Source organism: Ceratotherium simum, chromosome 33 (assembly GCF_057802395.1).
Source record: "Ceratotherium simum simum isolate JZ-2026a chromosome 33, ASM5780239v1, whole genome shotgun sequence".
Lineage (NCBI taxonomy): Eukaryota > Metazoa > Chordata > Mammalia > Perissodactyla > Rhinocerotidae > Ceratotherium > Ceratotherium simum.
The window spans coordinates 29,167,827-29,194,680 of record NC_141932.1 but is presented as its reverse complement, the minus strand read 5'-3'; the positions used below and the strand labels follow the sequence as shown (position 1 = coordinate 29,194,680).

Genomic DNA, 26,854 nt, shown 5'->3' with positions numbered 1-26,854 from the left:
ATAAGCCTTATAGCCTAACTTGGCCATGGCTTAATTTTTTTTTATTTGTCCTGGGTTTTACTTGGTAGCATTTTATTTGGGATTTCAGCACCTATGTTGATAAGTGAAATTAGTCTGTAGTTCTTTGTGTTATCTTTGTCAGGTTTTAGTATTAGGTTTTAACTGCCTTATAAAAATGCATTGGGAATCTTCATCTTTTTATGATGTGGAGTAATTTCTTTTTTATTGATGTATAATTGACATATAACATTATATTAGTCTCAGGTGTACAATATAGAGATTCAACATTTGTATATATTTTGAAATGATCACCACAATCACTCTAGTTAACATCCATCACCATACATAGTTACAAATTTTTTTTTCTTATGATGAGAACTTTTAAGATCTCTCATAGCAACTTTCAAATATGCAGTATGGTATTATTAACTATAGTCACCATGCTGTACATTACATTCCCATGACTTATTTATTTAGGAGTAATTTCTTAAAAAATGCTTCCCACTAGCTGGGGCGGGGAGGGAGGGAGACAGGTTACAGGTACAGATACTGATCCTTTCAGCCTCAAGGGGCCTACACGGCTAGAGCCCCAGGGGAGTGAGCTCCCATTACAGCAGTCTTGACTCTTCATCCCAGTGTGGTGTATAAATATTTCCATTTTCTATGATCCATGTAGTGAAAAAGTTAGGGCAACACTGTATTGTAGCATGGGTTCTAGTCAAAAGAAAAAATGTCGACCCCACACTAAGAATTGGGAGAAGGCTCTGTTCATCTTCTCTGGGGCTTGGGAATTTTCTCTGGCACTTCCCATTTAAATCAGATCTGGTCGTTTCCCATCTTTTTGACAAGGTCTGGAGTCTTCAGGGGAGATGGCCCTGCCAGGTACCTCCACTGGGGGTGAGACCAGGTTAGCCCAATTTAGCAACAGGTGAACATATACCCAGCAGCTGTGTTCGCCTGCCTGGAAGTCAGCACACTTCTCTCCAACTCTCCTGCCCGACACTTTAAGCACATGATGTTTGACCTTATTAAGTCAAACTCACTTTTAAAACTGGATGCTCATGTGAGCCTTGTTTCCCAAATGTATAACCCCATAATTGCCATGCTCTCTCTAAAATGTGGCAATCTTTTGCCATCTTGTTGGTTCCTTTATTACCAAGTGAACACATTTTGACATGGGCTTAAATTTTTTTGTCTCAATTGAAATATTAAAGAATTCATCTGTAAAACCACCTCAGCCCAGCATCTTCTTTTAGCTGTGGTTCCTGTGATTTTTAAGGAATATTCTTCTACTTTTTTCTTGTTTGTTGGCTTATTCGGCTGTTGGAGAGAGATTCCTGAGATGTAATAAAAGGTAGCCGGCCCTGAGTGGTTCTTGGGTGTCCTTTGTTTCACGTAGAGTAACCTCATCTAATTCTGAGAACCACTCAGTGAGTCCCAATTTCCAGGTGGGAAAACAGGCTTCCAAGTATTCGAAGAGAACCCTACGGTGCTGCAACAACAAAAAATACACGTCCGGGCCAGGACCTGGCCCCCGAGGCCGCAGTCTGCGAGCTTTTGTGGTGACAAGAATGCCCGTGACAGGGACCTAGAGGGCCCTGGCCTGCCAGTTGAGGGCCAGGTGGGAGGAGAGCCGAGACCGGAAGCCTTTACCGCAGGTGGAGGTCGGGGGAATGCTGCCAGGAGGCCACGGAGACCGGCATCAGTGGCTAGGGAGACCCTTCCTCACCCCCAAGGCCGCGAGGTGGAGGCCGGCTAAGCGGGAGAAAAGGGCAGGGGCCGGCACGCAGCCACTCTGCACCGCGGGACGAGTAAGACGGTGGACAGGCGCCTCCCTGGGCCCCCGGCGTCGCGTGAGCCGGGCGCAGAGCGCGCCCCGTGACGCCTGCGCCCGCAGCTCCTCCCCCGCGCCCCTGTCTGCCCCGCCCCCCGGCTCCCGGGCGCTCGGCGCGGGGCGGCCGGCCGTTGTCCGGGCCGTTGGCGCCCACGAGGTTTCTGGAAGCCTCGAGGCGGGCGCGGGCGGGGAGCGGGCGGCGGGGCGCCGTGCCGTCCAGGCTGGAGGACGGAGCGCGTCGCCTGGGGTGCGTGGCGGGCCGGGCCTGTCTGCGGCGCTGAACCGGGCAGGAGGCCCGCACTCTAGGAAACTCCGTTTTTGCGCCAAAAGTTTACTCTGAGTGAGTAGCGACGGGAAGAGCGGCGAGGGGCGCGGCCGCGACGGTGCGCGTCTCTCCAGGGCAGCGCGCCCGCCGGCGCTGAGGCGCCGGGAAGATGCTCGAGGTCCTGGTGCTGAAGGTGAGCCAGCGCGAAGCCCCCGGGCCGACGTGGACCTCTCCCCGTGCGCGCTCCGCCCCGGCTGGGGGCGCCGGATACGATCCCGACTCTTAATTTCAGATAACTACGTGAAATTTTAGCTCAGGTGTGGCAAGCCACTAATTGGGACGTACTTAGAGTAAAAAGTTATTCTTTCTTTCTCCGAAATTCAGATTTAACCGGGTGTCCTGTATCTAACCCACTCTGGAACCTTAGAGGAGGGCCGGACGGTAACCCCTTCTCCCACGCGCCCCGTCCCGGATAGGCTTTGGGTGAGGGCCCCCTCGTGCCCCTGGTCCGTGGGCACGGGGACCCTGACGTGTTCCTCCCCCCACGCTGGTCCTCTCCGGTGGGTCCCCACCCTGTGGCCCCTCGAGGCTCCGCCCGGGATAGGGGTAGGGGTGTCACACCCCCCGCGCCCCGGCTTCACTCGCGGGGAGCCCTGCCCACTCGCGCCGGGGGACTCCGGCGGACCCCCTCCCCACGCAGGCGCTCCGGGCTCTGATCCTCGGAGTGGGGGGTGGCGGCGGGGGTCGCCCCGTGGGCCTGGGAAGCGCGCCGCACAGCTGCAGTGTCGTCTTTGAGTCGGCTGAGTGCTTCTTGGTGATGCAGGAGACTCTGAAGGCCTGGTGTGTTCACTGTGTTACTCGGAGGAAGGAGCTTACGAAGCAGAGCAAAGGGGTGGGTTTCCGTTACTGGGAAAAGGAAATATAAATCACTTGAAAAAAATCATATTTTAGTGGACAGGGGAGAGGGACGTAGCAAATGATGGGGTTTTTAAAAACCATCAGCTTTCCTGTTTTACGATTTATGTAATTTATATGAACAGAGATTCACAGATGTTTGAAGTAGCTGACTCTTAGGATTAGCTCTGAGACCTTTAGGGATTTCAGATCCAACTGGCAAGCTCTTCTCCACCATCAGTCTTAAATATGCTAGTCCGATTTCTCCTTTAGGAAAAGACAGGGCATTCCGGGGATCCGGACCCTGCCACGTGCAAATCCACTGGGGCAGAACTTTGGCGGAAGGAGCTGGACTCGCACTTCCTGGAGCTTGGGAACCCCCCTCTTCCCAGGTGGACCGAAGAACCCTTTTCTCTGTCGGGTCAGCTCTGGCCTGCCCCTACTTCCGGTTCTTACTCTGCTCGCGCTGAGCACAGTTTCTATCCAATATAGGAGTATTTCCCCAGTTGTCGCACAGGCACTATTTGTAGTTCTCCGGCTTAATTTAACTTTTACATGGATAAAAAATTTGCCCCCAAGTGTCCATCAACAGATGAATGGATGAACAAAATGTAATATATGCTTGTGATGGGATATTATTCAGCCTTAAAAAGGAAGGAAATTCTGACACATGCTACATACAACGTGGGTGAACCTTGAGGACGCTGTGTTAAGTGAAATAAGCCAGATTCAAAAGGACAAATACTGTATGAGTCCACCTATATGAGGTGCCTAGAGTAGTCAGATTCATAGAGACAGACAGTAGAATGGTGTTTGCCAGGGCCTGAGGAGAGGGGCAAATGAATAGGGAGTTACTGTATAGTGGGTACAGTTTGTTTTGCAAGATGAAAAGAGTTCTGGAGATGGATGGTGATGAAGGTAGCACAACAATGTGAATGTAGCTAATGCCACTGCATATGGGGTTAAGATGGTAAATTTTGTGTGTAGTTTACAATTAAAAATAACCATTAAAAATTTTTTATGTATTTGTTGTAATATATTTAGAAGTAAAAACATAACTAGCATTACACATCTGTTAGGATGAGGCTAATGAAGACAAAAGTGTTGATTAAAAATGTATATTGAGAAAACAGCCCAGGCAACATGCAGTTGTGTCAGAAGTTAGTAAGGCAGAGTGCGGTGAGACTTGAGTGGGGGTGGTGGGCATGTGGGCTTGTTCTCCCAGAAGGGCTGCAAGAGAAAAGGATTAGCAGTGTTGTCCTTGATCAGAAAGGGGACAGCACCGGGAAGTCCCAGGGCCATTGGTCTTACAGTTGAGCTGTGTTAGTCGACAGGACCACTTAACATTTTAGGACAGCTAGGCATGCGCCCTTCAAGTGGACAGCTTGTGCTGGGAGGGAGCGAAACAAGCTCTTACAAACACGGGTGAAATTCTGAAAGCTGCAGGCTGTGACCTCCCTAATGTGCTCAGAACCAGCTATTCTGCTGGCTGCCATAAATGATGCACTACTGTCCATGAAATCTGCCAACAGTATTTCAGGAGTATTCCTGCTGGAGCTGCTTACCAGGTTGCTGGTTTGTGCAGAGGAGGCGGTGCTGAGACTGCAGCAGCAGCTGACCAAGGACCTCTCAGGACAGCAGGTCTATAAGTGGGCCAAGTGTTATTTAGTCTGGAATTTTCATGTGTTAAAATTAACATCTTAATTTTTACAATTGACGTTGGAAAGTGTAAGTTTAACTAAAATATCTGAAGTTACTATGGAAATACCATGTACTAAGGGGAATTTAACACGAATTGAAGATTAGATGATGTTATAAATCAGTTTATATATACATATGTCAGTTACTGATGTTATAAATTACACTTATACACACTCTTTACTGAATGTGGAAAAAGACACTCATTACATAGCTACTCAGATAAATAAAAGTAAAGGGAAATAACATGTAGGAAAGATGAGTTACTGTTCCTGGGAAATATTTTCAATTAAATCCAATTAATTTAATGATGTGAGGTATTTAGTTATCACGCCAGATATATGAATCTGCTTTTACTTGAGTAAAACTTAAGTATTCAAGTTTGAATGGTAGAGCTAAAGGAGAAGAAAGTGGACCAAAATGTTATATAGAGAATATTTTTTTAATGGAAATAAAATAGACATGCAGAAAAAAGAAAAGAAATGTGTGAGGCTAATGACTGCAATGTGAGCGGCATAGCTTTATAACACCCGTGGGGGCCACAGGCCGGTGCTTGGTGCAGGAGGTGGAGGCCGGAGGAGGTGTGAGCCCATCCCCTCCGGATAAAGCACGTGGAAGAAACTGCAACTGTGAACCATTTGTTCTCCTGGCTGGTAAAACTGAGCCCAGCCTGTCTGTGCTAGGTTTTAGAAGCAGATTTTTAAATAATGAAACATGCTAGCAACTTCAAAGGGTCTATGGTACCTTAAAAAAATTTTTTTTAAACATTTTTCCCCAACTCAATATTTTTGAAGATTTTCAAACATAAAAACAAGTTAAAAAACAATGTTGAGAATAATCATATACCCAACACCTAGACTCAACAATTGATAACATTTGGTCACATTTACGTATTTGTTTGTAAATGTACATATATAAAATTTTGTTTTTTGCTGAACCATCTGAGAACTAGTTGAGAACTCGAGTTACTCAGGTATTTCCCAAGAACAAAGACTTTTCTCATACATAACCACAATGTAATTATCACACTTGAGAAATTTGACAGTGATTCAGTACTATTGCCTCATATATAGTCCGTACACAAATTTATCCAGTTGTTCCAATTATGTCTTGTGCAACTTGTTGTCTCTGATCCAGGATCCAATTAAAGATTATGTGTTGTATTTAGTGGTCATGGCGTTTTTAGTCTCCTAAAATTTAAGTCAGTTGCCTGGCTTTCTTATATCTTTGTTGTCATTGACATTTATGTAGAGCAAGGGCAGTTGCTTTGCAAAATATCCCTCAATTTGGATTTGTCCGTCTGTTTCCTAATGATGTGTTTAGGTTTAGTAAAAATACTGCATAGATGATGTCACATCAGAGGACAAGCTTTTTTAAAATATCATTACTTTTGATTAAAGATAATTTAAAAATCTAACTTTTTATTAGGAAATATTCTCGACATACAAAAAAGTATAGAAAATATCATAAACACCTGGACATTCACCACCTAGCTTTGTTACATTTTAACATTTTGCCATATTTGCTTTACATCTTTTTTCTTTTACCTGTAAACTATTTTGTAAATTGAGGTATAATTTATATATAGTAAAATTCATTATTTTTAATGAGAATTCTGTGATATTTTGAAAAATGCATACAATCATGTAATCACCACCACAATTAAAATACAAAACAGTTCCATCATCCCCCCAAATTACCTTGTGCTCCTTTGTAGTCATTTCTTTCCCCCATCCCTAGTACTTGGCAACCACTGATCTCTTTTCTTCCCTATTAGTTTTGCCTTTTCCAGAGTGTCATAAAAATGGAATTGTGCATATGGAATCATTAAGTAGTATGTAGCCTTTGAGTCTGGCTTCTTTCACTTAATATAATGTATTTGAGACTAATTTATCTTGTTGTGTATATCAGTAGTGTCTTCCTTTTTATTGCTAAGTAGTATTCCATTGTATAGATATGTGACAATTTGTTTGTACAATCACCGGCTGAAGGCCATTTGAGTTGTTTCCAGTTCTGGGAGATTATAAATAAAGCTGCTGTAAACTTTGCATACAGGCTTTTGCATGAACACAAGTTTTCATTTCATGGGTAAATAACTAGGCTTGGGTTATCTGTGTATTTAACTTTATGAGAAACTTTTCCAAAGTAAGTGTCCCGTTTTGCATTCCCATCGGCAGTGTGTGAGAGTTCTAGTTGCTCTGCATCCTCACCAGCACTTGATATTGTCAGTGTTATATATATTAGCCATTCTAGTAGGTGTTTAATGGTGTCTCATTGTGGTTTTAATTGGCATTTCCCTAACGACAAATGGGGTGTTAATCATCTTTTCATGTACCTGTTTGCCATCCTTCCATCTTTTTTGGTCAAGTGTCTGTTTTGTTTTCTTATTATTTTTAGAATTCTTTATATATTCTGGTTAAAGTTCTTTGTTCGGTATGTGATTTGCAAATATTTTCTCCCAGTTTGTGGCTTATGTTTTCTTTCTCTTAACAATGTCTTTCAAAGAGCAGAAGTTTTTAATTTGGAATAAGTCTAATTTATCAATTTTTGCTTATACAAATTATACTTTTGGTGTTATATCTAATAAATCTTTGCCTAATCCACAGCCACAAGGATTTCTTTCTGTGTGTTCTTTTAGAAATTTTATAGTTTTTTAAAAACTTTTAAAAATTTTTCACTTTTTTTTCATTGATATCATAATAGTTTATAACATTGTGAACTTTTAGTTGTACGGTATTGTCAGTCACCATATAAATGCGTTCCTTCACCCCTTGTGCCCATCGCCCAACCTGCTTCCCCCTGGTAACCACCAAACTGTTCTCTTGGTCTGTGTGTTAGTTTATCATCCACATATGAGTGAAATCATTCAGTGTTCGTCTTTCTCTGTCTGGCTTATTTCACTTAACATAATACCCTCCAGGTCCATCCATGTTGTTGCAAATGGGATGATTTTGTCTTTTTTATGGCTGAGTAGTATTCCATTGTGTATCGGTATATCACATCTTCTTTATCCACTCACCAGTCAAGGGACACTTGGGTTGCTTCCACTTCCTGATTAGAGTAAAGAATGCTGCAATGAACATAGGGGTGCATAAGCCTCTGGATTGTTGATTTCAGGTTCATTGGATAAATACCCAGTAGTGGGATAGCTGGATCATAGGTATTTCTATTTTTATTTTTTTAGGAATCTCCATACTGTTTTCCACAGAGGCTGCACCAGTTTGCATCCCCACTAGCAGTGAATTAGGGTTCCCGTTTCTCTACAACCTCTCCAACATTTGTTATTTTTTGTCTTGGTGATTATAGCCGTTCTAATGGGTGTAAGGTGATATCCTAGAGTGGTTTTGATTTGCATTTCCCTGATGATTAGTGATGTTGAACATCTTTTCATGTGCCTGTTGGCCATTTGTATATCTTCCTTGGAAAAATGTCTGTTCATATCCTTGGCCCATTTTTTGATCGGGTTATTTGTTTTTTTGTTGTTCATTTGTGTGAGTTCTTTGTGTATTATGGAGATTAACCCCTTGTCGGATGTATGATTTTGCAAATATTTTCTCCGAGATGGTGGGTTGTCTTTTCATTTTGATCCTGGTTTCATTTGCCTTGCAGGAGCTCTTTAGTCTGATGAAGTCCCACTTGTTTATTTTTTTTGTTTGCCTTGTCCGAGTAGACATGGAATTTGAAAAGATCTCTTTATGACCGATGTCAAAGAGTGTACTGCCTATGTTTTCTTTCAGGAGTTTTATAGTTTCAGGTTTTACCTTCAAGTCTTTGATCCATTATGAGTTAATTTTTGTGTATGATGGAAGAAAATGGTCTACTTTCATTCTTTTGCACGTGGCTGTCCAGTTTTCTGAGCACCATTTATTGAAGAGCCTTTCCTTTCTCCATTGTATGTTCTTAGCTCCTTTGTTGAAGATTAGCTGTCCATAGATGTGTGGTTTTATTTCTGGCCTTTCAGTTCTGTTCCATTGGTCTGTGTGTCTGTTTTTGTACCAGTACCATGCTGTTTTAATTATTATAGCTTTGTAGTATATTTTGAAGTCAGGGATTGTGATGCCTCCAGTGTTGTTCTTTTTTCTCAGGATTCCTTTAACTATTCAGGGTCTTTTGTTGCCGTATATGAATTTTAGTATTCTTTGTTCTGTTTCCATGAAGAATGTCATTGGGATTCTGATTGAGATGGCGTTGCATCTGTAGATTGCTTTAGGTAGTATGGACATTTTAACTATGTTCTTACAATCCATGTGCATGGGATATCTTTCCATTTCTTTATGTCATCATCAATTTCTTTGAACAATGTCTTATAGTTTTCATTGTATAGGTCTTTCACCTCCTTGGTTAAATAAAATAAGAATCTTTTATTCTTTTTCTTGCAATTGTAAATGGGATTGTCTTCTTGAGTTCTCTTTCTGTTAGTTCGTTATTATTATTAGAGTATAGAAATGCAACTGATTTTTGTAAGTTGATTTTGTGCTCTGCAACTTTGCTGTAGTTGTTGATTATTTCTAATAGTTTTCCAATGGATTCTTTAGGGCTTTCTATATACAAAATCATGTGGTCTGCAAACAGCGAGGGTTTCATTTCTGCATTGCCTATTTGGATTCCTTTTATTCCTTTTTCTTGCCTAATTGCTCTGGCCAAAACCTCCAGTACCTTGTTGAATAGGAGTGGTGAGAGTGGACACCCTTGTCTTGTTCCTGTTTTCAGAGGAATGGCTTTCAGTTTTTCCCCAGTGAGTATGATTTTGGCTGTGGGTTTTTCATATATGGCCTTTATTATGTTGAGGTACTTTTCTTCTGTACCCATTTTGTTGAGAGTTTTTATCATAAATGGATGTTGAATCTTGTCACATGCTTTCTCTGCGTCTATTGGATGATCATGTCATTTTTATTCTTCATTTTGTTAATGTAGTGTATCACATTGATTTGCGGATGTTGAACCATCCCTGTGTCCCTGGTATAAATCCCACTTGATCATGGCACATGATCTTTTTAATGTATTGTTGTATTCGGTTTGCCAGTATTTTGTTGAGGATTCTTGCATCTATGTTCATCAGCAACATTGGCCTCTAATTTTCCTTCTTTGCATTGTCCTTGTCTGGCTTTGGTGTCAGGGTAATGTTGGTCTTGGAGAATGTGTTGGAAAGTATTCCATCTTCCTTTATTTTTTGGAATAGTTTGAGAAGGATAGGTATTAAATCTTCTTTGAATGTTTGGTAAAATTCTCCAGAGAAGCCATCTGGTCCTGGACTTTTGTTTTTTGGGAGGTTTTTGATTATTGTTTCAATCTCTTGACTTGTGATTGGTCTATTCAGATTCTCTATTTCTTCTTGATTCAGTTTTGGGAGGTTGTATGAGTCTAAGAATTTATCCATTTCTTCTAGATTGTCCAATTTGTTGGCATATAGTTTTTCATAGTATTCTTTTATAATCTCTTGTATTTCTGTGGTATCCGTTGTAAAGAAATTTTATAGTTTATGATCCGTCTGAGTTAATTTTTGTATAAGGTACGAGGAGTGGATCAAAGTTCATTTTTTTTGCATATGGATATCTAATTGTTATGGCATCATTTGTTGAAAAAACTAAGTTTTCTCCATTGAATTGCCTTGTGCCTTTATTGAAAATCAATTAACCATGTATGTGTGGGTCTGTTTCTGTTCTATTGATTTATGTATCTATGCTTTCTTCAGTTACCACAGTGTTCTGATTACTGTAGCTTTATAGTAAGTCTTGAAATCAGATAATGTGTGTCTTCCAACTATGTTGTTGTTCTTCAGGTTTATTTGAGCTATTCTAGTTCCTTTGCCTTTCTAATAAGAATTTCATAATTAGCTTGTTGATTTCTCAATTCCTGCTGGAATTGAATTGTATTTGTAGATCATTTGGGGAAAAATCAGCATCTTAACAATCCATAAACACAGTGTATCTACATTAAAGTTCTTCTTTGATTTCTTTCATCAGTGTTTTTGTAACCGAACTCAGTGGGTCCATCTCTTGGTGACTGCGGAGCTTAAAAGCACAACCAAGGCTGAAGTCGGTGAAGAAAAAAAGGTTTATTGCTTGCATAAGCAATGGAGAACACCAGGGATAGTTCCCAAAGCAGTGCCCACCTCACCCCCAGCTCAGTGCCAGAGGAGACTTTATACACCAGAGTGCAGAGGATATGTTACAACTGTGTAACAAGTGGGCCTAATCAGGGTGCATGTGCGGGCCATTGCATAATGAGTTCGGTGCAACATGCCATTACATAACAGGTCCCAGGTAACTTTTGGACTCTTAGAGCTGGAGCAGTTTGCAGGGGTCCTGCTGCAGCCGTGTAAGTTTCACTGTAGGATGGCAACCTCTGCAAAAATGGGGACATCGACTTCTGGAAAACAGCACATTTAGTTTTCTGCTTGTTTGGAAAACATTTGACAGACTATATTTAGTTATGGGTCAGATTTTCATTAACCCTTTCCTTGCCTGGTTTCTGGTCATATTTTGTACTTTTTGACATACAAATTTTGCACTTATTTTGTTAGATTTATTCCTAAGAAATGCCAGTTTTTTGGTGCTGTTGCAAATGGTACTGGTTTTTTAATTTAACTTTCGAATTTTCATTGCTGAAATATAGACATACAATTAAATTTATGTGACCTTCTACCCTGGAACCTTGCTAAAGTCACTTATTAGTGCTAGTCTATATTTTGTAGACTTTTTAGGATTTTCTGTGTAGATATTCTCATTTGTGAATAGAGACAGTTTTCTTTCTTCTTTTCCAATCTTCCTGACAGTCTTTTTCTTGTCTTATTGTACTGACTAGGACTTCCTATACGGTGCTGAATAGGAGTGGTCAGCATACCACTAGTAAAGTTTTTATTTTGTATGTTCCACTTTTTAGTTCTGTAATTAACTTTTTCCAAAGGTTATTTTTTTATAGTTTCTATTTCTTATGTGAGATTCTTTTTTTTAAAAAGACAAACTCATTGTAAGCATCTTATCCTTAATTTTTTGGATATATATGTAATAAAAGCTGCTTTTAAGTCCTTGCCTGTTCATTTCAATATCTGGGTAGTCTTGGGTTCACTTTCTATTGACTGTTTTTTTTCCTTGGCCATGTATCACATTTTCATTTCTTTACATGTCTGGTCACTGGTTATGTTACACTGGATACTGTGGTTATGGTGAATGGTGCTGACTTGCAGTTTAGTCCCTGACTCTCAGTCTGCGCTTAGGGAGGCATGTTCTATACTGTTCACTCACCTATTTGGTTTTGCCCTTATTGATAGAGCACATTCTCTTTGTCCTGCAACATGGCCTTTACTTCTCAGGTGTAGGGGAAGAAGACAATTCCTCTACCTTCTAGGGCCTTCTGGCTGGTCTAAGAATTAAATTGACATAAGACAGAATAACAGGAGAAAATCAAAGTTTAATAGCATGTATACAGGGGAGAAACCCAGGAAAACCGAGTAACTCACCGGAATGGCCGAAGTTACCACCTTAAATACCACCTTCAGCTAAAGACAAAGGAGGATGTTGGGGGTAGTGGTCTAGGTCTTCAAAGGGAGGAAGACAATTTACATGGAGGTGGAAAAACAAATGTCTGATGAACAAGTGTTTGCTGGGCCATCTACAGACAGTGGGACCTGAAAGAGATCTTTTGATAAAATGGCCCTTGCTGGATGCCTTCCTGTCTGCCACACCTGGAATTATCTATGGTGATAGCTCCTTCCTAGGATGGGCCTTCTATCTTAAATTCTTTTAGGCAGTTAGGAGGAAGTTCACAGTTTCTTCCAGAGCCTTTTGTCCTTAAAAATAATCAAGGCAAAGAGCCACATTTTGGGGGTGGCCAGTTCTGACCCCCACACAGGCGTGACACTTCAGGCGTTTCTGTGGAGCGCATGAAGTGCTTATTACTAAGATTCTTCAGCTCGGCGGGACTCCTGCCCCAAACTGCCTTTTCCTGTGATGGATGTCAGAGATAAACAGAGCCAGACGTGAGTTAAAGCAGTGAGGACACTTCATTCACTAACTGCTGGCAGTACGGAAGGAGCTGAGCCCTGTTCCGATTTGTGCAGAGGGGCCTGGCATTTTAAAGGGAGAATGGGGGGGTGGCGCTCCAGTGAAAAATGGCAAAGGGTTGGTCTGTGTCCGTGTGATTAGGCCAGCTGCCGTTGCTAGCTGTGGCAGTCAGGGTTCTGGCTTCCCCCGAGACTGGGAGATGGAGGCCCCAGCCTTCCTGATGATTCAGAGGAATGGCTTTCAGGTCTTTGAGAAAGACTCCTGAGGAGGAGGAGATACGTATACATCTCGGAGGGACAGGAAGCCTTCACCACTGTACATGTCCATTTTTAGTGAATGCTCTAAGAACGGGAGGTCAGGGGCCTGTGTCAGGTGTGGGTTAGAACAAACAGTAAATTCTCCTGGTAGCCTTGAGCTTTCTCAGGCAGGCGTTTTAGAGGGGCTGGGGCATCCCTGGGACTTATGCTGCTGGAAGCCATGCCCGAGTTGCATAGCCTCTTCCTGCAGAGGTCTGAGGTTCCATGCTAAGAGTTCTGCAGTTGTGGGCAGCAGCTAAAACTCTGTATGTCTGTCAGCCTTGCAGCTGTTGCTTTTCTCTGGCCTCCTTGGAGGCCATTCAGGGTCTGCCCAGGATTTGAGGGGGTTTGTATGCAGACTTCAGGGTTCTGCCCTCTGTGCTCTCTTTTAGAATTTCTCCCCTCAATTTACAGCAACTCTGGCAGCCCCAGCTCTGTTCTCTGGTTCCTCAAGCCACAAACACTGTGGCTTTCTGCTTAAGTTGTAGCCCCCTGCACCACCTGGACTGGGGTGTGTTCTCTGGGAAGCTGTGTGTAAACATGGGTCTCACCCAGAGACAGTCTTCCTTTCAAGAACTGAATCCTCTCCGGTTTCTGCCTGCTTTGGGCAGCTCTTCAAGCCCTTCAAGTCATTATTTTGTGTTTTCTCCGGGTTTATCATTGTTACTTGCAGGTGGGTTAGTCCATATAAACTAGTCTGCCAGCACTGGAACCAGAATGGCTAGCTGTTCATTTTTCCAACTGTTTATAATAAAAATGTTCAAATATTCAGAAAAATAGAATACTAATGCTAGAATACTAGCATCCAAATCTTGGGATGTCATTGCTTTTAGGCCCTTTCAGTAGGCAGCGTTAGGTAATAAATACATTTGAAAAATTGTGAGTTCCTATTAATATCTTCAATTCAGATTTAACTTGTCATTTTATATTCTTATCTTTTCTCTAACAGTGAAAATCTCGGTTTCTGATAGCATTAATAGATAACAAGATACATTCAGAGAAGTCTGACTTTATCCCTGTCCCCTCTGCCCCATTCCTGGCTTCCTCTGTAGGTAATAGTTTGTATTTGTTTTGGTTTATCTGCCATCATTTCTTTCTTTTACTATGAACAGAAAGACACAGAATACTAAACACATTGCTCTGAATGTTGCTTTTGTATTTTATTATGGATGTTTTCAAAATACAGGAGATCGAGGGCATTGATCTCTGTTTGCTTTTTGAGTCACAACACAGAATTAAAAATTACTTGCATATTATTGGTTATGTGTTTGAAATTTTACATTTGAGTCTTTCATTTTTGTCTAGCTTTATTGAAATATATTGACATATAACATTGTGTAAGTTGAAAGTGTACCATGTGATGATTTCATGTACATTGAGGGTCTTGTTTTTTTTTGGTGAGGGAGATCAGCCCTGAGCTAACATCCCTGCTAATCCTTCTCTTTTTGCTGAGGAAGACCGGCTCTGAGCTAACATCTATTGCCAATCCTCCTCCTTTTTTTTGTTTTCCCCGCAAAGCCCCAGTAGATAGTTGTACGTCGTAGTTGCACATCATTCTAGTTGCTGTATGTGGGACGCGGCCTCAGTATGGCCGGAGAAGCAGTGTGTCGGTGTGCGCCCAGGATCCGAACCCTGGGCCGCCAGTAGTGGAGCGTGCGCACTTAACCACTAAGCCACCAGGCTGGCCCCTATTGAGGGTCTTTTATCTGTGGTCTGACCATTTAAGATAGAGGTACTGGTCAAGAATTTGTTACATCACTTAAATTAGAAACAGTTATCGTGATTCTAAGGTTTATTATTTTATGATTCTACTTTTAAATTGTTTTGTTTGTCTTTTTAAAATTTTACAGGTTGAAGATCCAGGTTGCTTCTGGGTTATTATAAAAGGATGTAGTCCCTTTTTAGATCATGAAGTTGACTATCAAAAACTAAATAGTGCCATGAATGACTTCTATAATGGCATGTGTCAAAATATAGAAATAAAACCGTTAATGTTGGAAGAAGGGCAGGTATGTATCTGAATGTGCTTTAAGAACTGTCTTGAAATGCTACTCAAAATGTAGACTATTTTGGCAACTAATATGATACAAGCTTTTAGAGAATTTTAATTGCGTATAATCATTGCCTTGTGTTAGGTTCTTTGGGTTGCACAAGATTCAGACTAGTCATGGAAAGTGGTGGTGGTTGTATAAGTGTAACTGAACTCAGTGGGTCTGTCTCTTGGTGACTGCGGAGCCAAAAAGCACAACCAAGCTGAAGTGGGTGAAGAAGAAAGGTTTATTGCTTGCACAAGCAGTGGAGAACACTGGGAATAGCTCCCAAAGCAGTGCCCTACCCCTGTCCCCGCAGCTTAGTGCAGTTAGAACCTTTACAGACCAGAGTGCAGAGGATATGTTACAACTGTGTAACAACTGGGCCTAATCAGGGCACATGTGCAGGCCATTACATAACAAGTTCAATGCCATTATATAAGGCGCTCAGTGCAACATTCCATTATATAACAAGTCCAAGGTAACTTTTGGACACTTGGAGCCGCAGCACTTTGGAGGGGGGGAGTGTCTTGCTGCAGCCATAGAAGTTGCACTGTAGAATGGCAACATCTGCAAAAACAATGAGGTCAACTTCTGAAAAACAGCACATTTAGTTTTCTCCTTGTCTGGAAAACATTTGAGGGACTATGTTCAGTTATGGATCAGATTTCATTAACTCTTTCCTTGCCTGGTTTCTGGTCACATAAGGTTCCAGTGGGGCAGCAGGAGATGGAATGTCGTGTAAATTCAGGCATTGAGGCCATCCTCCTGGGGCTGGGAACCAGAGGATTATTCTAGATCATCACGGATTTAGGGACCTTGGCAAAGAGAACATGGGGCTTTTCCATCTAGGGCCGATGGCTCCCTTTTGGTTGCTCATGACCTTGGCCAACTCATGCTTCTTTACTTTCTTTACTCCACATCATGCTTCTCCTTCCTTTCTTATAGCCTCACCTCTCATGCCCATTGTCCGATTCTCTCCACAGGTCAGTCATTTCTCAGAAGAGTTTGAATTTTTATAATAGCGTGATAGGAGAAGATTTAGAAACTCTTTATGAGGAAAATTAGAAATAATTTTAATTCCTTCTTCTACCAAAAATCATCATTAATAACATTTATTATTTTTTTCTATACCATTGACTTGTTGAAGAAAGGAAACCAAGTCAATTTTCCTTTTGAAATATTCCACATTTTGGATAGCCTGATTGCTTCTTTATGGTGGTGGTGAACTTTCCCTCTATCCCCTGTATTTTCTGTGGACTGATAGTTAAATATAAAGCTTCCATTAGATTTAGGGCCACTTTTTTCTCCCCGAAGAATGATTGGTGCTGTGAGCTTCATCTTGTACTGAATTGGGAGATAATAGCACTTCTGGTGATGCTAAGATTGACCAGTGGACTCAGATGGAGGCAGCCTGAGCCCCGCCGTGTGCTGGTGCCCGTCAACTTGCCATGTGATGGTTGCACCTTCCAGTGACCTCCACTGCCCACATCAGTTCTTTCATTTAAGCTTGCAGAATGGTCATTTTCACATTCCTTTTGCATTCATGAGCTGGAATTTTTCTGCAGAGAACTTTCCCTCGTCTGTTAGGACCTTTTGGCTATCCTGAAATAACACAGTCCATACTGGGAAGGTAGAAAATTGCATGGTCCTTTCCCTTATCAATTTTCAGCATAGTGATTTGTGTCTGGTTATCTATCTTGGTGTCCAGAGGTTTGTTATGTTTTTCTCTCTCTTCATTTTTTAAGTACTATATTGAATATCAAGAACTATATTGAACTCATGGCTTTTAATATATTCATCAGTTAGTTCTTGATGCTTGAATCATCCCATTTTTGGCCAGTGGAATCCTGAGTATGCCACCATTTCAAAGTTGACTGGCTGTGTGAATTATTAACTATTCACACCATTCCAAAGTTGCTTTGATTTAAGTGTTAAACAGAAGTACCCTCCATTCTTTGGCAGAATTTCTCGAGTTTTTTGGGTTGAATTATGTGAGGCTTTCAAGAACCCATCCCTTGCAGAATGGCTGCACTGTATTTTCTGACTTCAGTTCCCGAGGGCAGGAATCCCCATTAGCCCACTTCTTCCCTGTTGGGCACAGCTCTCCCCCCTGGGCCACTTTATAAGCCTGTGGTCAGCATATGGTTGCCTGTCTGTGGATTGCGGTCGAGTTGGCTGTGGCTTGGCAGTCCTGTGGGACAGTCAGGATGCCACACGCTGTCACTTCAGCAGAGTAGTGTCCCTAAAAGGGGGCTGCAGGAATTTATTTATTCAGTCATTCAACAAATAGTTTTTGAAGACTTAGTACATGCCAAGCACTGTTCTAGGTGCTGGGAATATGGCAGTAAACAAAACAGATGAAAATCCGCATCGCTGCAGAGCTGACGTCCCGTTGAGGCAGATGGTCAACAAGTGTTAGAGGGCAGGAGAAGGCCCGGGAAGGAGAATGCGGAAGACAAGGCTGGGGTTACAATTTCATGTTGGTCTGTGAATGAATGATAGTCATTTGTAAGCTTTGTTTTCTGATTTAAGAGGGTAAAGAGATGCATGTTCCTTATTTTACTTTATAAAAATGTCCTTAAAGAGTCAAAACGATTGTAGTAAGAAAAACAATGCAGTAGAATTCAGGGGCTCTGTGTTCTTACTTACCAAGGCTCTTTTACGGACAAGCAGCATTTCCCTTGGGCAGGTCCAGCCTCCTCGCATCTCCTTCCTCTTCTGTAAGGTAGAATGTAGGCCAAGATGATTTGGGGAGTGCCCTTCAGTTCTCTCATTATATGACTAGAGATTTTAACACTCAAGTTTTCTTCTCATTTTGTAGGTTTGTGTGGTTTATTGTCAGGAACTAAAGTGCTGGTGCAGGGCTGTTATTAAGTCCATTGTGTCTTCAGCAGACCATTACCTGGCAGAATGTTTTCTCGTGGATTTTGCCAAGTACATTCCAGTGAAATCTAAAAAGTACGTACATATTTATTTTGCCTTATGCTCTTTAAGGAGATAAATGTCAGGTTTAAAGGAGAGTGTCAGTTATCTGAGTAAGGGGATAGAGGTCTTAAACGGGAATTTTTTTAGCTTCAAGGAGGGCAGACTTGCAGGTTCCAATTCTGCGTGCAGTGAATGTAAGAGCAAGTGGTCAGAATGGAGACTCGGCGGGTGGCTCCGGCCCTCCTTCCACCTTCTTGCCTGGAAAGGGCAGGTGCTCGCCCATCCTGGCCTCTCAGTATGTTCAGGTGATGGAGTAGGTCCTTTAGGGGGCTTGGCTGCAAGAGAGATGCTACCAGGAGGCAGAGAGAGACTCTTCTTGTCTCCACAGAAGGGACAGTTTGCTGGTACAACCTCAGGTTGCACTGAGCAGAGCGTGTATTCACGTGTGTGTTCCTGATTGTCCTACTTAACAAAGTGTGGACATGACCATCACATAAAGTGAGGAGACAGTTCAGAAGGAGCCTTCACTGATTCCAGGACCACACGTCACAGTTCGTTAGAAAACACTATCAACAAGTCAGTCTTAGTGTTTCTGATAATTTTTTCATAGTTTTCTGTCCCAGAGTAAGAAGATATCTGTTTAATAAATAAATTTGAGGACCCTTCTTCCAAAAGAGCAATAGCAAATAGACTTCAGTGGCAATAAGGTTTATCTTGAATAGAAGAATTTCATGGTAGATGGTTTATCAGACATTGGGAATTTGCAGATATTTAAGGAAAAATAGATGCCTTTCTAGCTTGTGATTTTGCACCTTTATATCCGTAATTGTTATATAAATAACTATTGTGTTTAACTCTTTGGGGAGATTTCCTTTTAATATTTGTGTTTTGAGTTTAGTTTGTTTTGGGCAAGAGAATTATATGACTAAGTAGAGTGCAAGGAGGCCTTGAGGGGCGGTGAGTGCAGCCCCCTTCTCCTGCACTGTCCGAGACGAGGATGGCTGGGCTGCCCACGTGGCGTCATGGCCACCACTTTATGTCCAAATCGTATGTTTAAAGGGTCTGTCATTTGAAGAAAAATGGAAATAAAATGCTGAACAACTTACTGTTCAAATCTCAGTCCTCTCAGCTCTTTTGTGCAAAGTTGACAAACACTTAATTATTAAAACACCTGCTCATTTACAGAAGCTTGAAGGTAATTCTGGTCATACGTTAAAATTGATATTTAAAAATTTTAAATAGAATTTGCTTCCCAGGCTTGTTCATTATTACGCAGTGTTTCTTGATCTAAGGAGCCTCATTGGACATTATTTTTCTAATACCTCCCACCCCCATGCCGTGAAATTTTAACACCAGAGATATACTGAATATCTATTTATGTACTATATGTGTTTCTGTGCTTTACATATAAAAAGAGTAAGATTTTTTTCACCCCCCAAGAACCAATTTTTGCACCCTTGGGCAAATGTCTCCAAGTCCTTCCTGCTGTTGATGGCTATATTAGAAACAGAAAGAATGAGTTTTTATGTGTCTGGTTTTATGTTAAGTATAATTATTATATTGGTGTACTTCAAAGAATATGTCATATGTAATTTTTCTTTATAATGGAACCATTTCTGTTTCACTGTTAAGCATCCGAGTAGCAGTAGAAACTTTTATGCAGCTTCCCTACAGAGCGAAAAAATTCAGACTGTACTGCACAAAACCTGTGACATTACACGTTGACCTCTGCGAAGACAGCACTGAAATCGTGTAAGTACAGCTTCTAGCGTGTGCTGTCATTGGTAAAAGTCTCAAACCGAGTGTGTGACGTTTATATGAAATCACTTCCTCTAGAGAAGTGCTAAGTGATAAGAAAGGGCTCTTGGTTCTTCAGGAGGTGTCTTCTGAGTCAGTGTGTGTCAAAGCCAGCCGCGCAGCAGAATTCCCCGGGCAGCGCCATCTCCAGAGGCTGCAGTTGAGGGGCTGTAGAGTGGAGCCCCAGCTCTGTGCTTTTCAGTGTTGTGTTGTGTTTTTTTTTTTAACTTACAAAAAGTAATAAATTAACTGTAAAGAGAAAGGATACGTAGAATCGTGGAGCATTAAAAAAAAAAGTCCATTGCATTCTTCTCCATCCCTGCTTCCTTCCTCCTGGGAGGCCTCTGTGACCTGTTCAGGCTCTGAACTTGCAGACCTTTTTCAGTGCTTTTATACATATTCACATGCATGGAGCTTTTATGAAAATTAGAACGTACTATCTTATTTGCAAATATAACTTAAGAATGTGTGTTGAAGCTCTTTGCCAATACGTGGACTCCCTTCTGCTGTCATCCTTTTCTCTGGGTGAATATAATTAGCATCCTTGCTGCACTTGACTATTCCTCTCTTGATATCCAGCGAGATTGTTTCCAAACCGTTTTGCACTGGACATTCCCATAAGAATCCAGATAAATCCACATAAAACATATAGATGTAGAGATGTATAGACACGCATGTGCATGCGCACACGTGCAGACACACGCACGCACGTCATACAGACACAACCTCCGTCTTTGCTGCTGCTTCCTAATATTTGGCCCCATTGCCAGTATTTGTCCAGGACGGGTCCCTGCACTGGGCAGCACTGTGTCAGGGGGTATGGCTGCGGTCTTTGCTGTCGTGAATGAGCACTACCTGGGCAGCCCCATCCTCCCACCTGCTACTCCTCCTTCCCTCCCCCTCCAGCAGCATGGCATTGTGGGGAAGATAGCTATAGGAAGCAGCACAGTTCTGACTTAGCTTGCTCAACTGGCACATCCTGGTGATGTTGCACTGTGTTCTCTGAGCTTGGAAGCTGCCTCTCTTGTGGATGCATTTGTGGGGTCTGTGGAGACCCTCCCCTCCCCACTTCCCTCAACCCCCATCACCTGCAGTTCCCTCGAGATGGTGAATGCATCGTTCTTGTGGCTGGCCTCAGAAACCACATTAATAAGATGCTAAGCCAGCTTCTCTCTGCCCAGGCCACTGTGCTCCACCAGGCTGCCCAGCAACCCCTGACGCCTCCCCTGCCCTCTTTCAGAGTAGCCAGCTGCGTACCCTCCTGGGGTGGCTTGGGTACCAGCCTGTCCACGCCCAGCTCTCTCTGAGAGGCAACCTGTTTCCCTGTCTTCCTCACTCCCCCCGTGCACGAGACCCTTCCCAGACCACCATGCTCCTCAGGGACGTTCCCACCTTTGGACACGCCCAAGCCTGGGAGACCCTCAGTGTAGGCCAAGGGCTTAAAGTAAGTGATCTGATTGGGTTTTGATCACAGTCTTTGACCTGGTGCCTTTGTGTTTGTACTTCTTCTAGAATGTCTGTCTCAGTATGTGTATTACAGTTTTTGTGGATTTTGTCAAGTTTCCCTCCAAAAGGACTAGCAATTTATAGTCCCTCATTGGGGTATACAAAGTACTGCTTTTCCCATATGGCATTGAATATCATCAGGCTTTTTAATTTTTGCTTGTTTGCCAGGTGAAAATGGTATTTTGTTTTAATTTGTATTTTTCTGACTTGTAAAAGTGGGTATCTTTCCATGTGGTTATTCTGTGTGTGTGTGTGCGCGCGTGTGTGTGAGAGAGAGACAGGCAGACGGACACACGGACTGATTGATTTTCCTGTGAGAGAGGTTGATCCATTTGCCTGTTCATGGTCTAGATTGATTTTCCTCTTGAGCCTTTTTCTTATTAGGATTCTACTACTTTTTTTTTTTAAAGCTCAGGTTTTTTTTGCAGGGGAGGATTCACCCTAAGCTGGCATCTGTTACCAATGTTTCTCTTCTCCTTTTAACCCCCCAAAGGCCTAGTACGTAGTTGTGTGTAGTAAGTTCTTCTGGTTCTTCTCTGTGAGCTGCCACCACAGCATGGCTACTGACAGATGAGTGGTGTGGTTCCTTGCATGGGAACGAACCAGGGCCACCAAAGCAGAGTGCACTGAACTTGAACCACTAGGCCATCAGGGCTGGCTCCATTTTGTTTTTTTAAAACAAGCTTGTTAGGTAATTTTTTGTGTGTAGCAAGGTTTTAGAATCACTGTCTTTATCTATTTTTTTATTGTAGAAACATTGGTTTATAACATTATATAAATTTCACGTGTACATCATTATATTTTGATTTCTGTGTAGATTACATCGTGTTCACCACCCAAAGACTAATTACCATCCATCACACACACACATGCCTAATCACCCATTTCACCCTCCTCCCTTCCCGTCTCCTCTGGTTACCACCAATCCAGTCTCTATCTCTGTGTGTTTGTTTGTTATTGTTTTTATCTTCTATTTATGAGTGAGATCATAGAACCACTATCCTTATTTTTTTTGCTGCCTTTTAGAAACCCTTTATAATTCTCTTGAAGTAATGTGTTTAATATCTTTCTTAGTAAAAATAAAAATAACTAATATTTCTGACCAGGCACTGGGACAAGTGCTTTATGTACATGACCTAATTTGATCTTTTTTTTTTTTTTTTCCCTGAGGAAGATTTGCCATGAGCTAACATCTGTGCCAGTCTTCCTCTGTTTTGTATGTGGGTTGCTGCCACAGCATGGTCGCTGACAAGTGGTGTAGGTCCACGCCCAGGAACCGAACCCAGGCCACCAAAGCAGAGTGTGCCAAACTTAACCACTAGGCCCTGGGGCTGGCCCCTCATTTGATCTTTAAAACAACCCTTGGAGTATGGTAGTGGATAAATAAAGCCAGTGGAGGTGCAGAAAACATTTTACTCTAACCTTTCTTATTTTATTTTTGTTCCTTGCTTCCAAATATTAGTTTCTCCTGATCTTCCACTGCCTACAGCTTTTCCTGCGATTTTCTTTCCAAAGCATAGGAAAGGGCAAGATGATACAGATGAAATGGAAGCCAGTAAAAAGGCATCAGCAGCATGAGGATTACCATGAGACAGTGGCTGCTCTCCCACAGCCATGCTGAGAATGTGGGTGTAACCAGCATGTACGGAGCCCTCGCTCTGTGCTAGCCCATGCTGAACACTGCGCACTCAGGATCCCTGCCCCACAGAGCTTCTGTTCTGGTTGGGGAGACAGATGTGTCCCAAGTACCTGGGGACGATGGTGTTGGGACAGATGATGCTGGGGTGGTGGGCATGGGCCACTCAGGAAACCCCCGGAAGGGGCCCGTTCAGCAAGTCTCTGCACTGGTGTGGGCAGCAGTAGTGAGAGGAGCCTGTTGCAGGTGCCACTGGGGTCATCACCCAGAGCAGAGCCGGAGTCAGTCTCCCTGGTACCTGCAGCATATGTTCAACACGTAATATCAGAAACATCCTGCATACGGTTTACAGAATGACATTAGTGTACTAGCCTCAGATTTTTATTTAATGAAGTTGCATCTGTTCACTGTTCCAGACCCGCCAGGAAGTGGGACAGTGCAGCTATTCAGTACTTTCAGAACATTCTAAAAGGTAAGGCAAGGCGTGATGATCACTGCAGCCTGCTTCAACCTTCTGGTGGTGAGGGGTTTGAGATTGAGTCCCTAGCTGTCAGACCCTCCTCGTGTGTTCATGAGTTACTGGAGCCTCTTCCATCCCAAGTGTGGCAGTGACTCTGGAATTGTGGGAGTGGATGTGGACGTCAGTAATTGCCAGGTGAAATTAGAAAGGGGATGTTTGGCAGAGGGACCCTTACATGATGCCTGTCTCTTAGTTTGCATAGAAGCTGCAGCACTGTAAAATACATGTATGTGCATTTTATTGAACCAATGATTGATGAAAAACCTAACTTTTTTTAGTGAGCAAGGGATAGTAGATGGACACCTACTGTGTAAATAATCATCGTTGCTAATTTAAGATGTATGGAATGTCTCAGAGCACCTGCCTAGTGTGCTCTCCTTATAATGTTGGCTGTGGAATAGAGTCTTATTTGTGGCGTCTGTCCTAACGCTGACAGTCAAGAGCAGGTAACTGTGTCTGCCTCTTAGGGCTGTTCTGAGGAGCAGAGGGTGTGAAGTGCCTGGGGTTCTGAGGAGCAGAGGGTGTGAAGTGCCTGGGGTTTTGAGGAGCAGAGATTGTGAAGTGCCTGGGGTTCTGAGGAGCAGTGGGTGTGAAGTGCCTGGGGTGCTGCCTGGTACCTTCTGGGGTCCTGGCCCCTCCCCTCCGCTGCCCACCACACTGTCTGGGTAAAGGAACAGCCAGATGCTTTGACCTGGGAGAAATGGAAGGTTGGGAGGGTCTCTGGTTTTGGAGCTTGGGCCCTTGTGAGCCCGTTGGGGGATGCTGGGAGATACAGATTTGCGGGAGGCAGAGTGTCTGGGTTTGAATACCGCCCTCCTGCCTCTGTGTAGCCCTCTCTGACCTGGTCTCCTCACCTGTAAAATGACAATAACAGTACTTACCTCAAGGGATTGTGGTAAGAGTAAATGAAATACGTTTATAAAGGACTTAGCGTACTGCCTGGTAGGTACCATACGTGGAGCTGCTGTTTTGGTGATGAAGTCCATGGGGCATTTGGGGCGGTAGAATGGACTCAGATGAAAGACTGTGACTGGACGTGTGGGTTTGCGAGTCACTGGAAGGGAAGAGAGGGCCAAGCACTGTCCTTGAGGAGGCGTCACAGGGTGGCAGGAGGAGGGAGCTCTGGGTGGGGACAGAGGATACATGACTGACCCCATGCCAGGAGAGCGTCCATCTTGACTTCAGCTCCTCCCCCCTGCCCCACCCCGACCTTTTCTGCTCTAAGGCTGGTCCTGCACGAGGAAGCCGCTGGACATTGTGGCGCTGGGTAATCGTAAGTGGTTAGCAGAAATTAATAGATGAGAAATGGTCATAATTGTCTCAAGTATACTTTTAATATCAGCTAACTTGTTTTCGTTTATGCTATTTAGCAACTACCCAGGTGGAAGCCAAGTTATGTGCTGTGGAAGAAGATACTTTTGAGGTTTACCTTTATGTAACTATAAAAAACGAAAAGGTAAGTGAAAGAATTGTATTTTTAAAAGACCTTATCATTACTTACAATTTTTATTTTAATAAAACAAAGAATAAACACCAAGGAAAGTAACGTTATTCACAGAGCATAGAAATTTTCTTAATCTTTCAAGGTCTGGCTTGATCAGAAGTTAAGCCAGGACTGTGTTTTCTTCTTTTATTTAGACAACATTTAGTTTTCTCTTTGTATGTGATATGTGCTCATTGTGAAGAATTCAGATAACGTAAGTAGAAAGAAAGAGGGCGTCACTAGCTGTTAACGTTTGGCCAGCCAGCCAGCCTTTATGAAGGGAGGCACGAGGGTATGGCTCTGCGCCTGTGTGGGGGTGGATGGAGGTGCAGATCTGGGGCTGCTCGGGCCCACAGAGGGTGTCCAAACCAGGGTTCATTTAAAAACTTTATTTTGAAATAATTTTCCCCTTCCAGAAGAGATGTCAAAATAGTACAGAGACTTTTGTGAGTGCTTCACCTGGGTTCCCCTCATGTTAACCATACAGACCAATAGCACAGTGATTAAGACCAGAAAATTAACACTGATAAAATACTGTTTAAAGAAACCTACAGACCTTATTTGAATTTTGCCAGTTTTCCCACTAATTTCCGTTCTCTGGTCTGGGATCTGATCCAGGACCCCACATTGCATCTGATTGTCATGTCTCCTTAGTCTCCTCCAATCTCTGAGTTCCTCAGTCTCCTCGTCTTTTAGGACCTTGATGCTTCTAAAAAGTACTGGCCAGTTATCTTGTAGACTTCGCTCAGGTTGGGTTTGTCTGATGTTTTCTCACGGTTAGACTGAAGTTGTACATTTCTGGCAAGAATGCTATAGGTGATATTGTGCCCTTCCCAGTGCGTCACAGTGGGGCTTCATGCTGTGGAGCTGTTTTATTGCTTGTCGTGTTCAGCTGGGTCACCTGCTTCAGGTGGTGCCTGCCAGGTGTTTCCTCTACAGAGTTACTATTTTCTCCTTTTGAAATTAAGTGTCTTATGGGAGATACTTTGAGATTGTGTAAATACCCATCAATGATTCTTGCCTGCACAACTTATTTCTGTGGTGCTTGCCCATTTCCATCATACCTTCTACATTCTTAGTTGAAATTCTACTATAAGGAAGAACTGCCCCTTTTCCCGCATTTATTAATTGATTCAGTAACTTACCTGAGTATGGACTCCTGGATATTTATTTCACTCTGGGGGATATAATCCATTACTATTATTATTTTTTCTTTTTGCTCAAATTGTCTCATATTTGGCCATTAGGAGCTTCTTCAGAGTGGCTTGTGTGTCCTTTCCATCATTGTTCCATCATTGTTGAAAACTCTCTACTTTCTGATACCACAAGATGTTCCTGGCTAATTTGGTCATTTTCCAGTCCAGCTCTAGAATCACCCACTTCTCCAAGTGTTGTATTGAAGAATGGTATTCATTTTTGAAGAGTGGTGTGCAGATAGCAAGATCAAGGTGCTAGGTGTTCTCGTGGCTGCTGGGGTGTCATTGATTGTGGGTCCTCTCAGCAGACAGTGAGGAATACATGTGTATGCTACCCCTGCACACACCCACACATGTGTTCCTAGGTCTGTCCCTCCGTACGTGTATTAGGAGCTCTGGTACCTCTGATTCCAGTCCAGCACCACAGGGTTGGTGCTTGCCCTCCCCTTTCCTTACCTCGACACTTGTCTCTGACAGCGAGAAACCTGCTCTTGTTAGCTGCAGTATACTTATTTGATCAGTCCTATAATTCATGTAATTTCAGGATTGCTAACCCACATTCCTGTGGAAAAGAAATTTGTCTTTAGCCTTAGAGCGTGCAGCCAAGACACTGTTTCCAAGTTACTAGGTTAGTTCTTTTCTTCCCTACCCTCTTCAGTGTGATTATGTTGTTCATTTGTAATAAGGGTCATTTGTCACTGATTGTGTAGCGTTTTGGGTTCCCCCATGTCCTTGTTGATTTTCCCTGTGACTTTTCATTCCTCATTT

General features: G+C 42.7%; 1 protein-coding gene across 6 annotated transcripts in view; it reads left to right on the top strand.

Annotated features, from left to right (window-relative positions):
* Positions 1-2,164: 2,164 nt before the first annotated feature.
* TDRD12 (tudor domain containing 12) overlaps positions 2,165-26,854 on the top strand; it is a 93,670-nt gene continuing 68,980 nt past the window's right edge. For 2 of the 6 annotated variants that reach the window (XM_087421853.1, XM_087421852.1), the window contains exons 1-7: positions 2,166-2,292; positions 14,841-14,999; positions 17,845-17,981; positions 19,581-19,700; positions 23,304-23,359; positions 24,633-24,680; positions 24,778-24,863. In XM_087421853.1, the coding sequence (XP_087277979.1) occupies positions 2,269-2,292; positions 14,841-14,999; positions 17,845-17,981; positions 19,581-19,700; positions 23,304-23,359; positions 24,633-24,680; positions 24,778-24,863 (630 nt within the window). In that variant the 5' untranslated portion in view covers positions 2,166-2,268. Of the gene's footprint in view, positions 2,293-14,840; positions 15,000-17,844; positions 17,982-19,580; positions 19,701-23,303; positions 23,360-24,632; positions 24,681-24,777; positions 24,864-26,854 lie in introns of all 6 variants that reach the window. The other 4 variants (XM_087421848.1, XM_087421851.1, XM_087421850.1 and 1 more) reach the window with 3 other exon arrangements.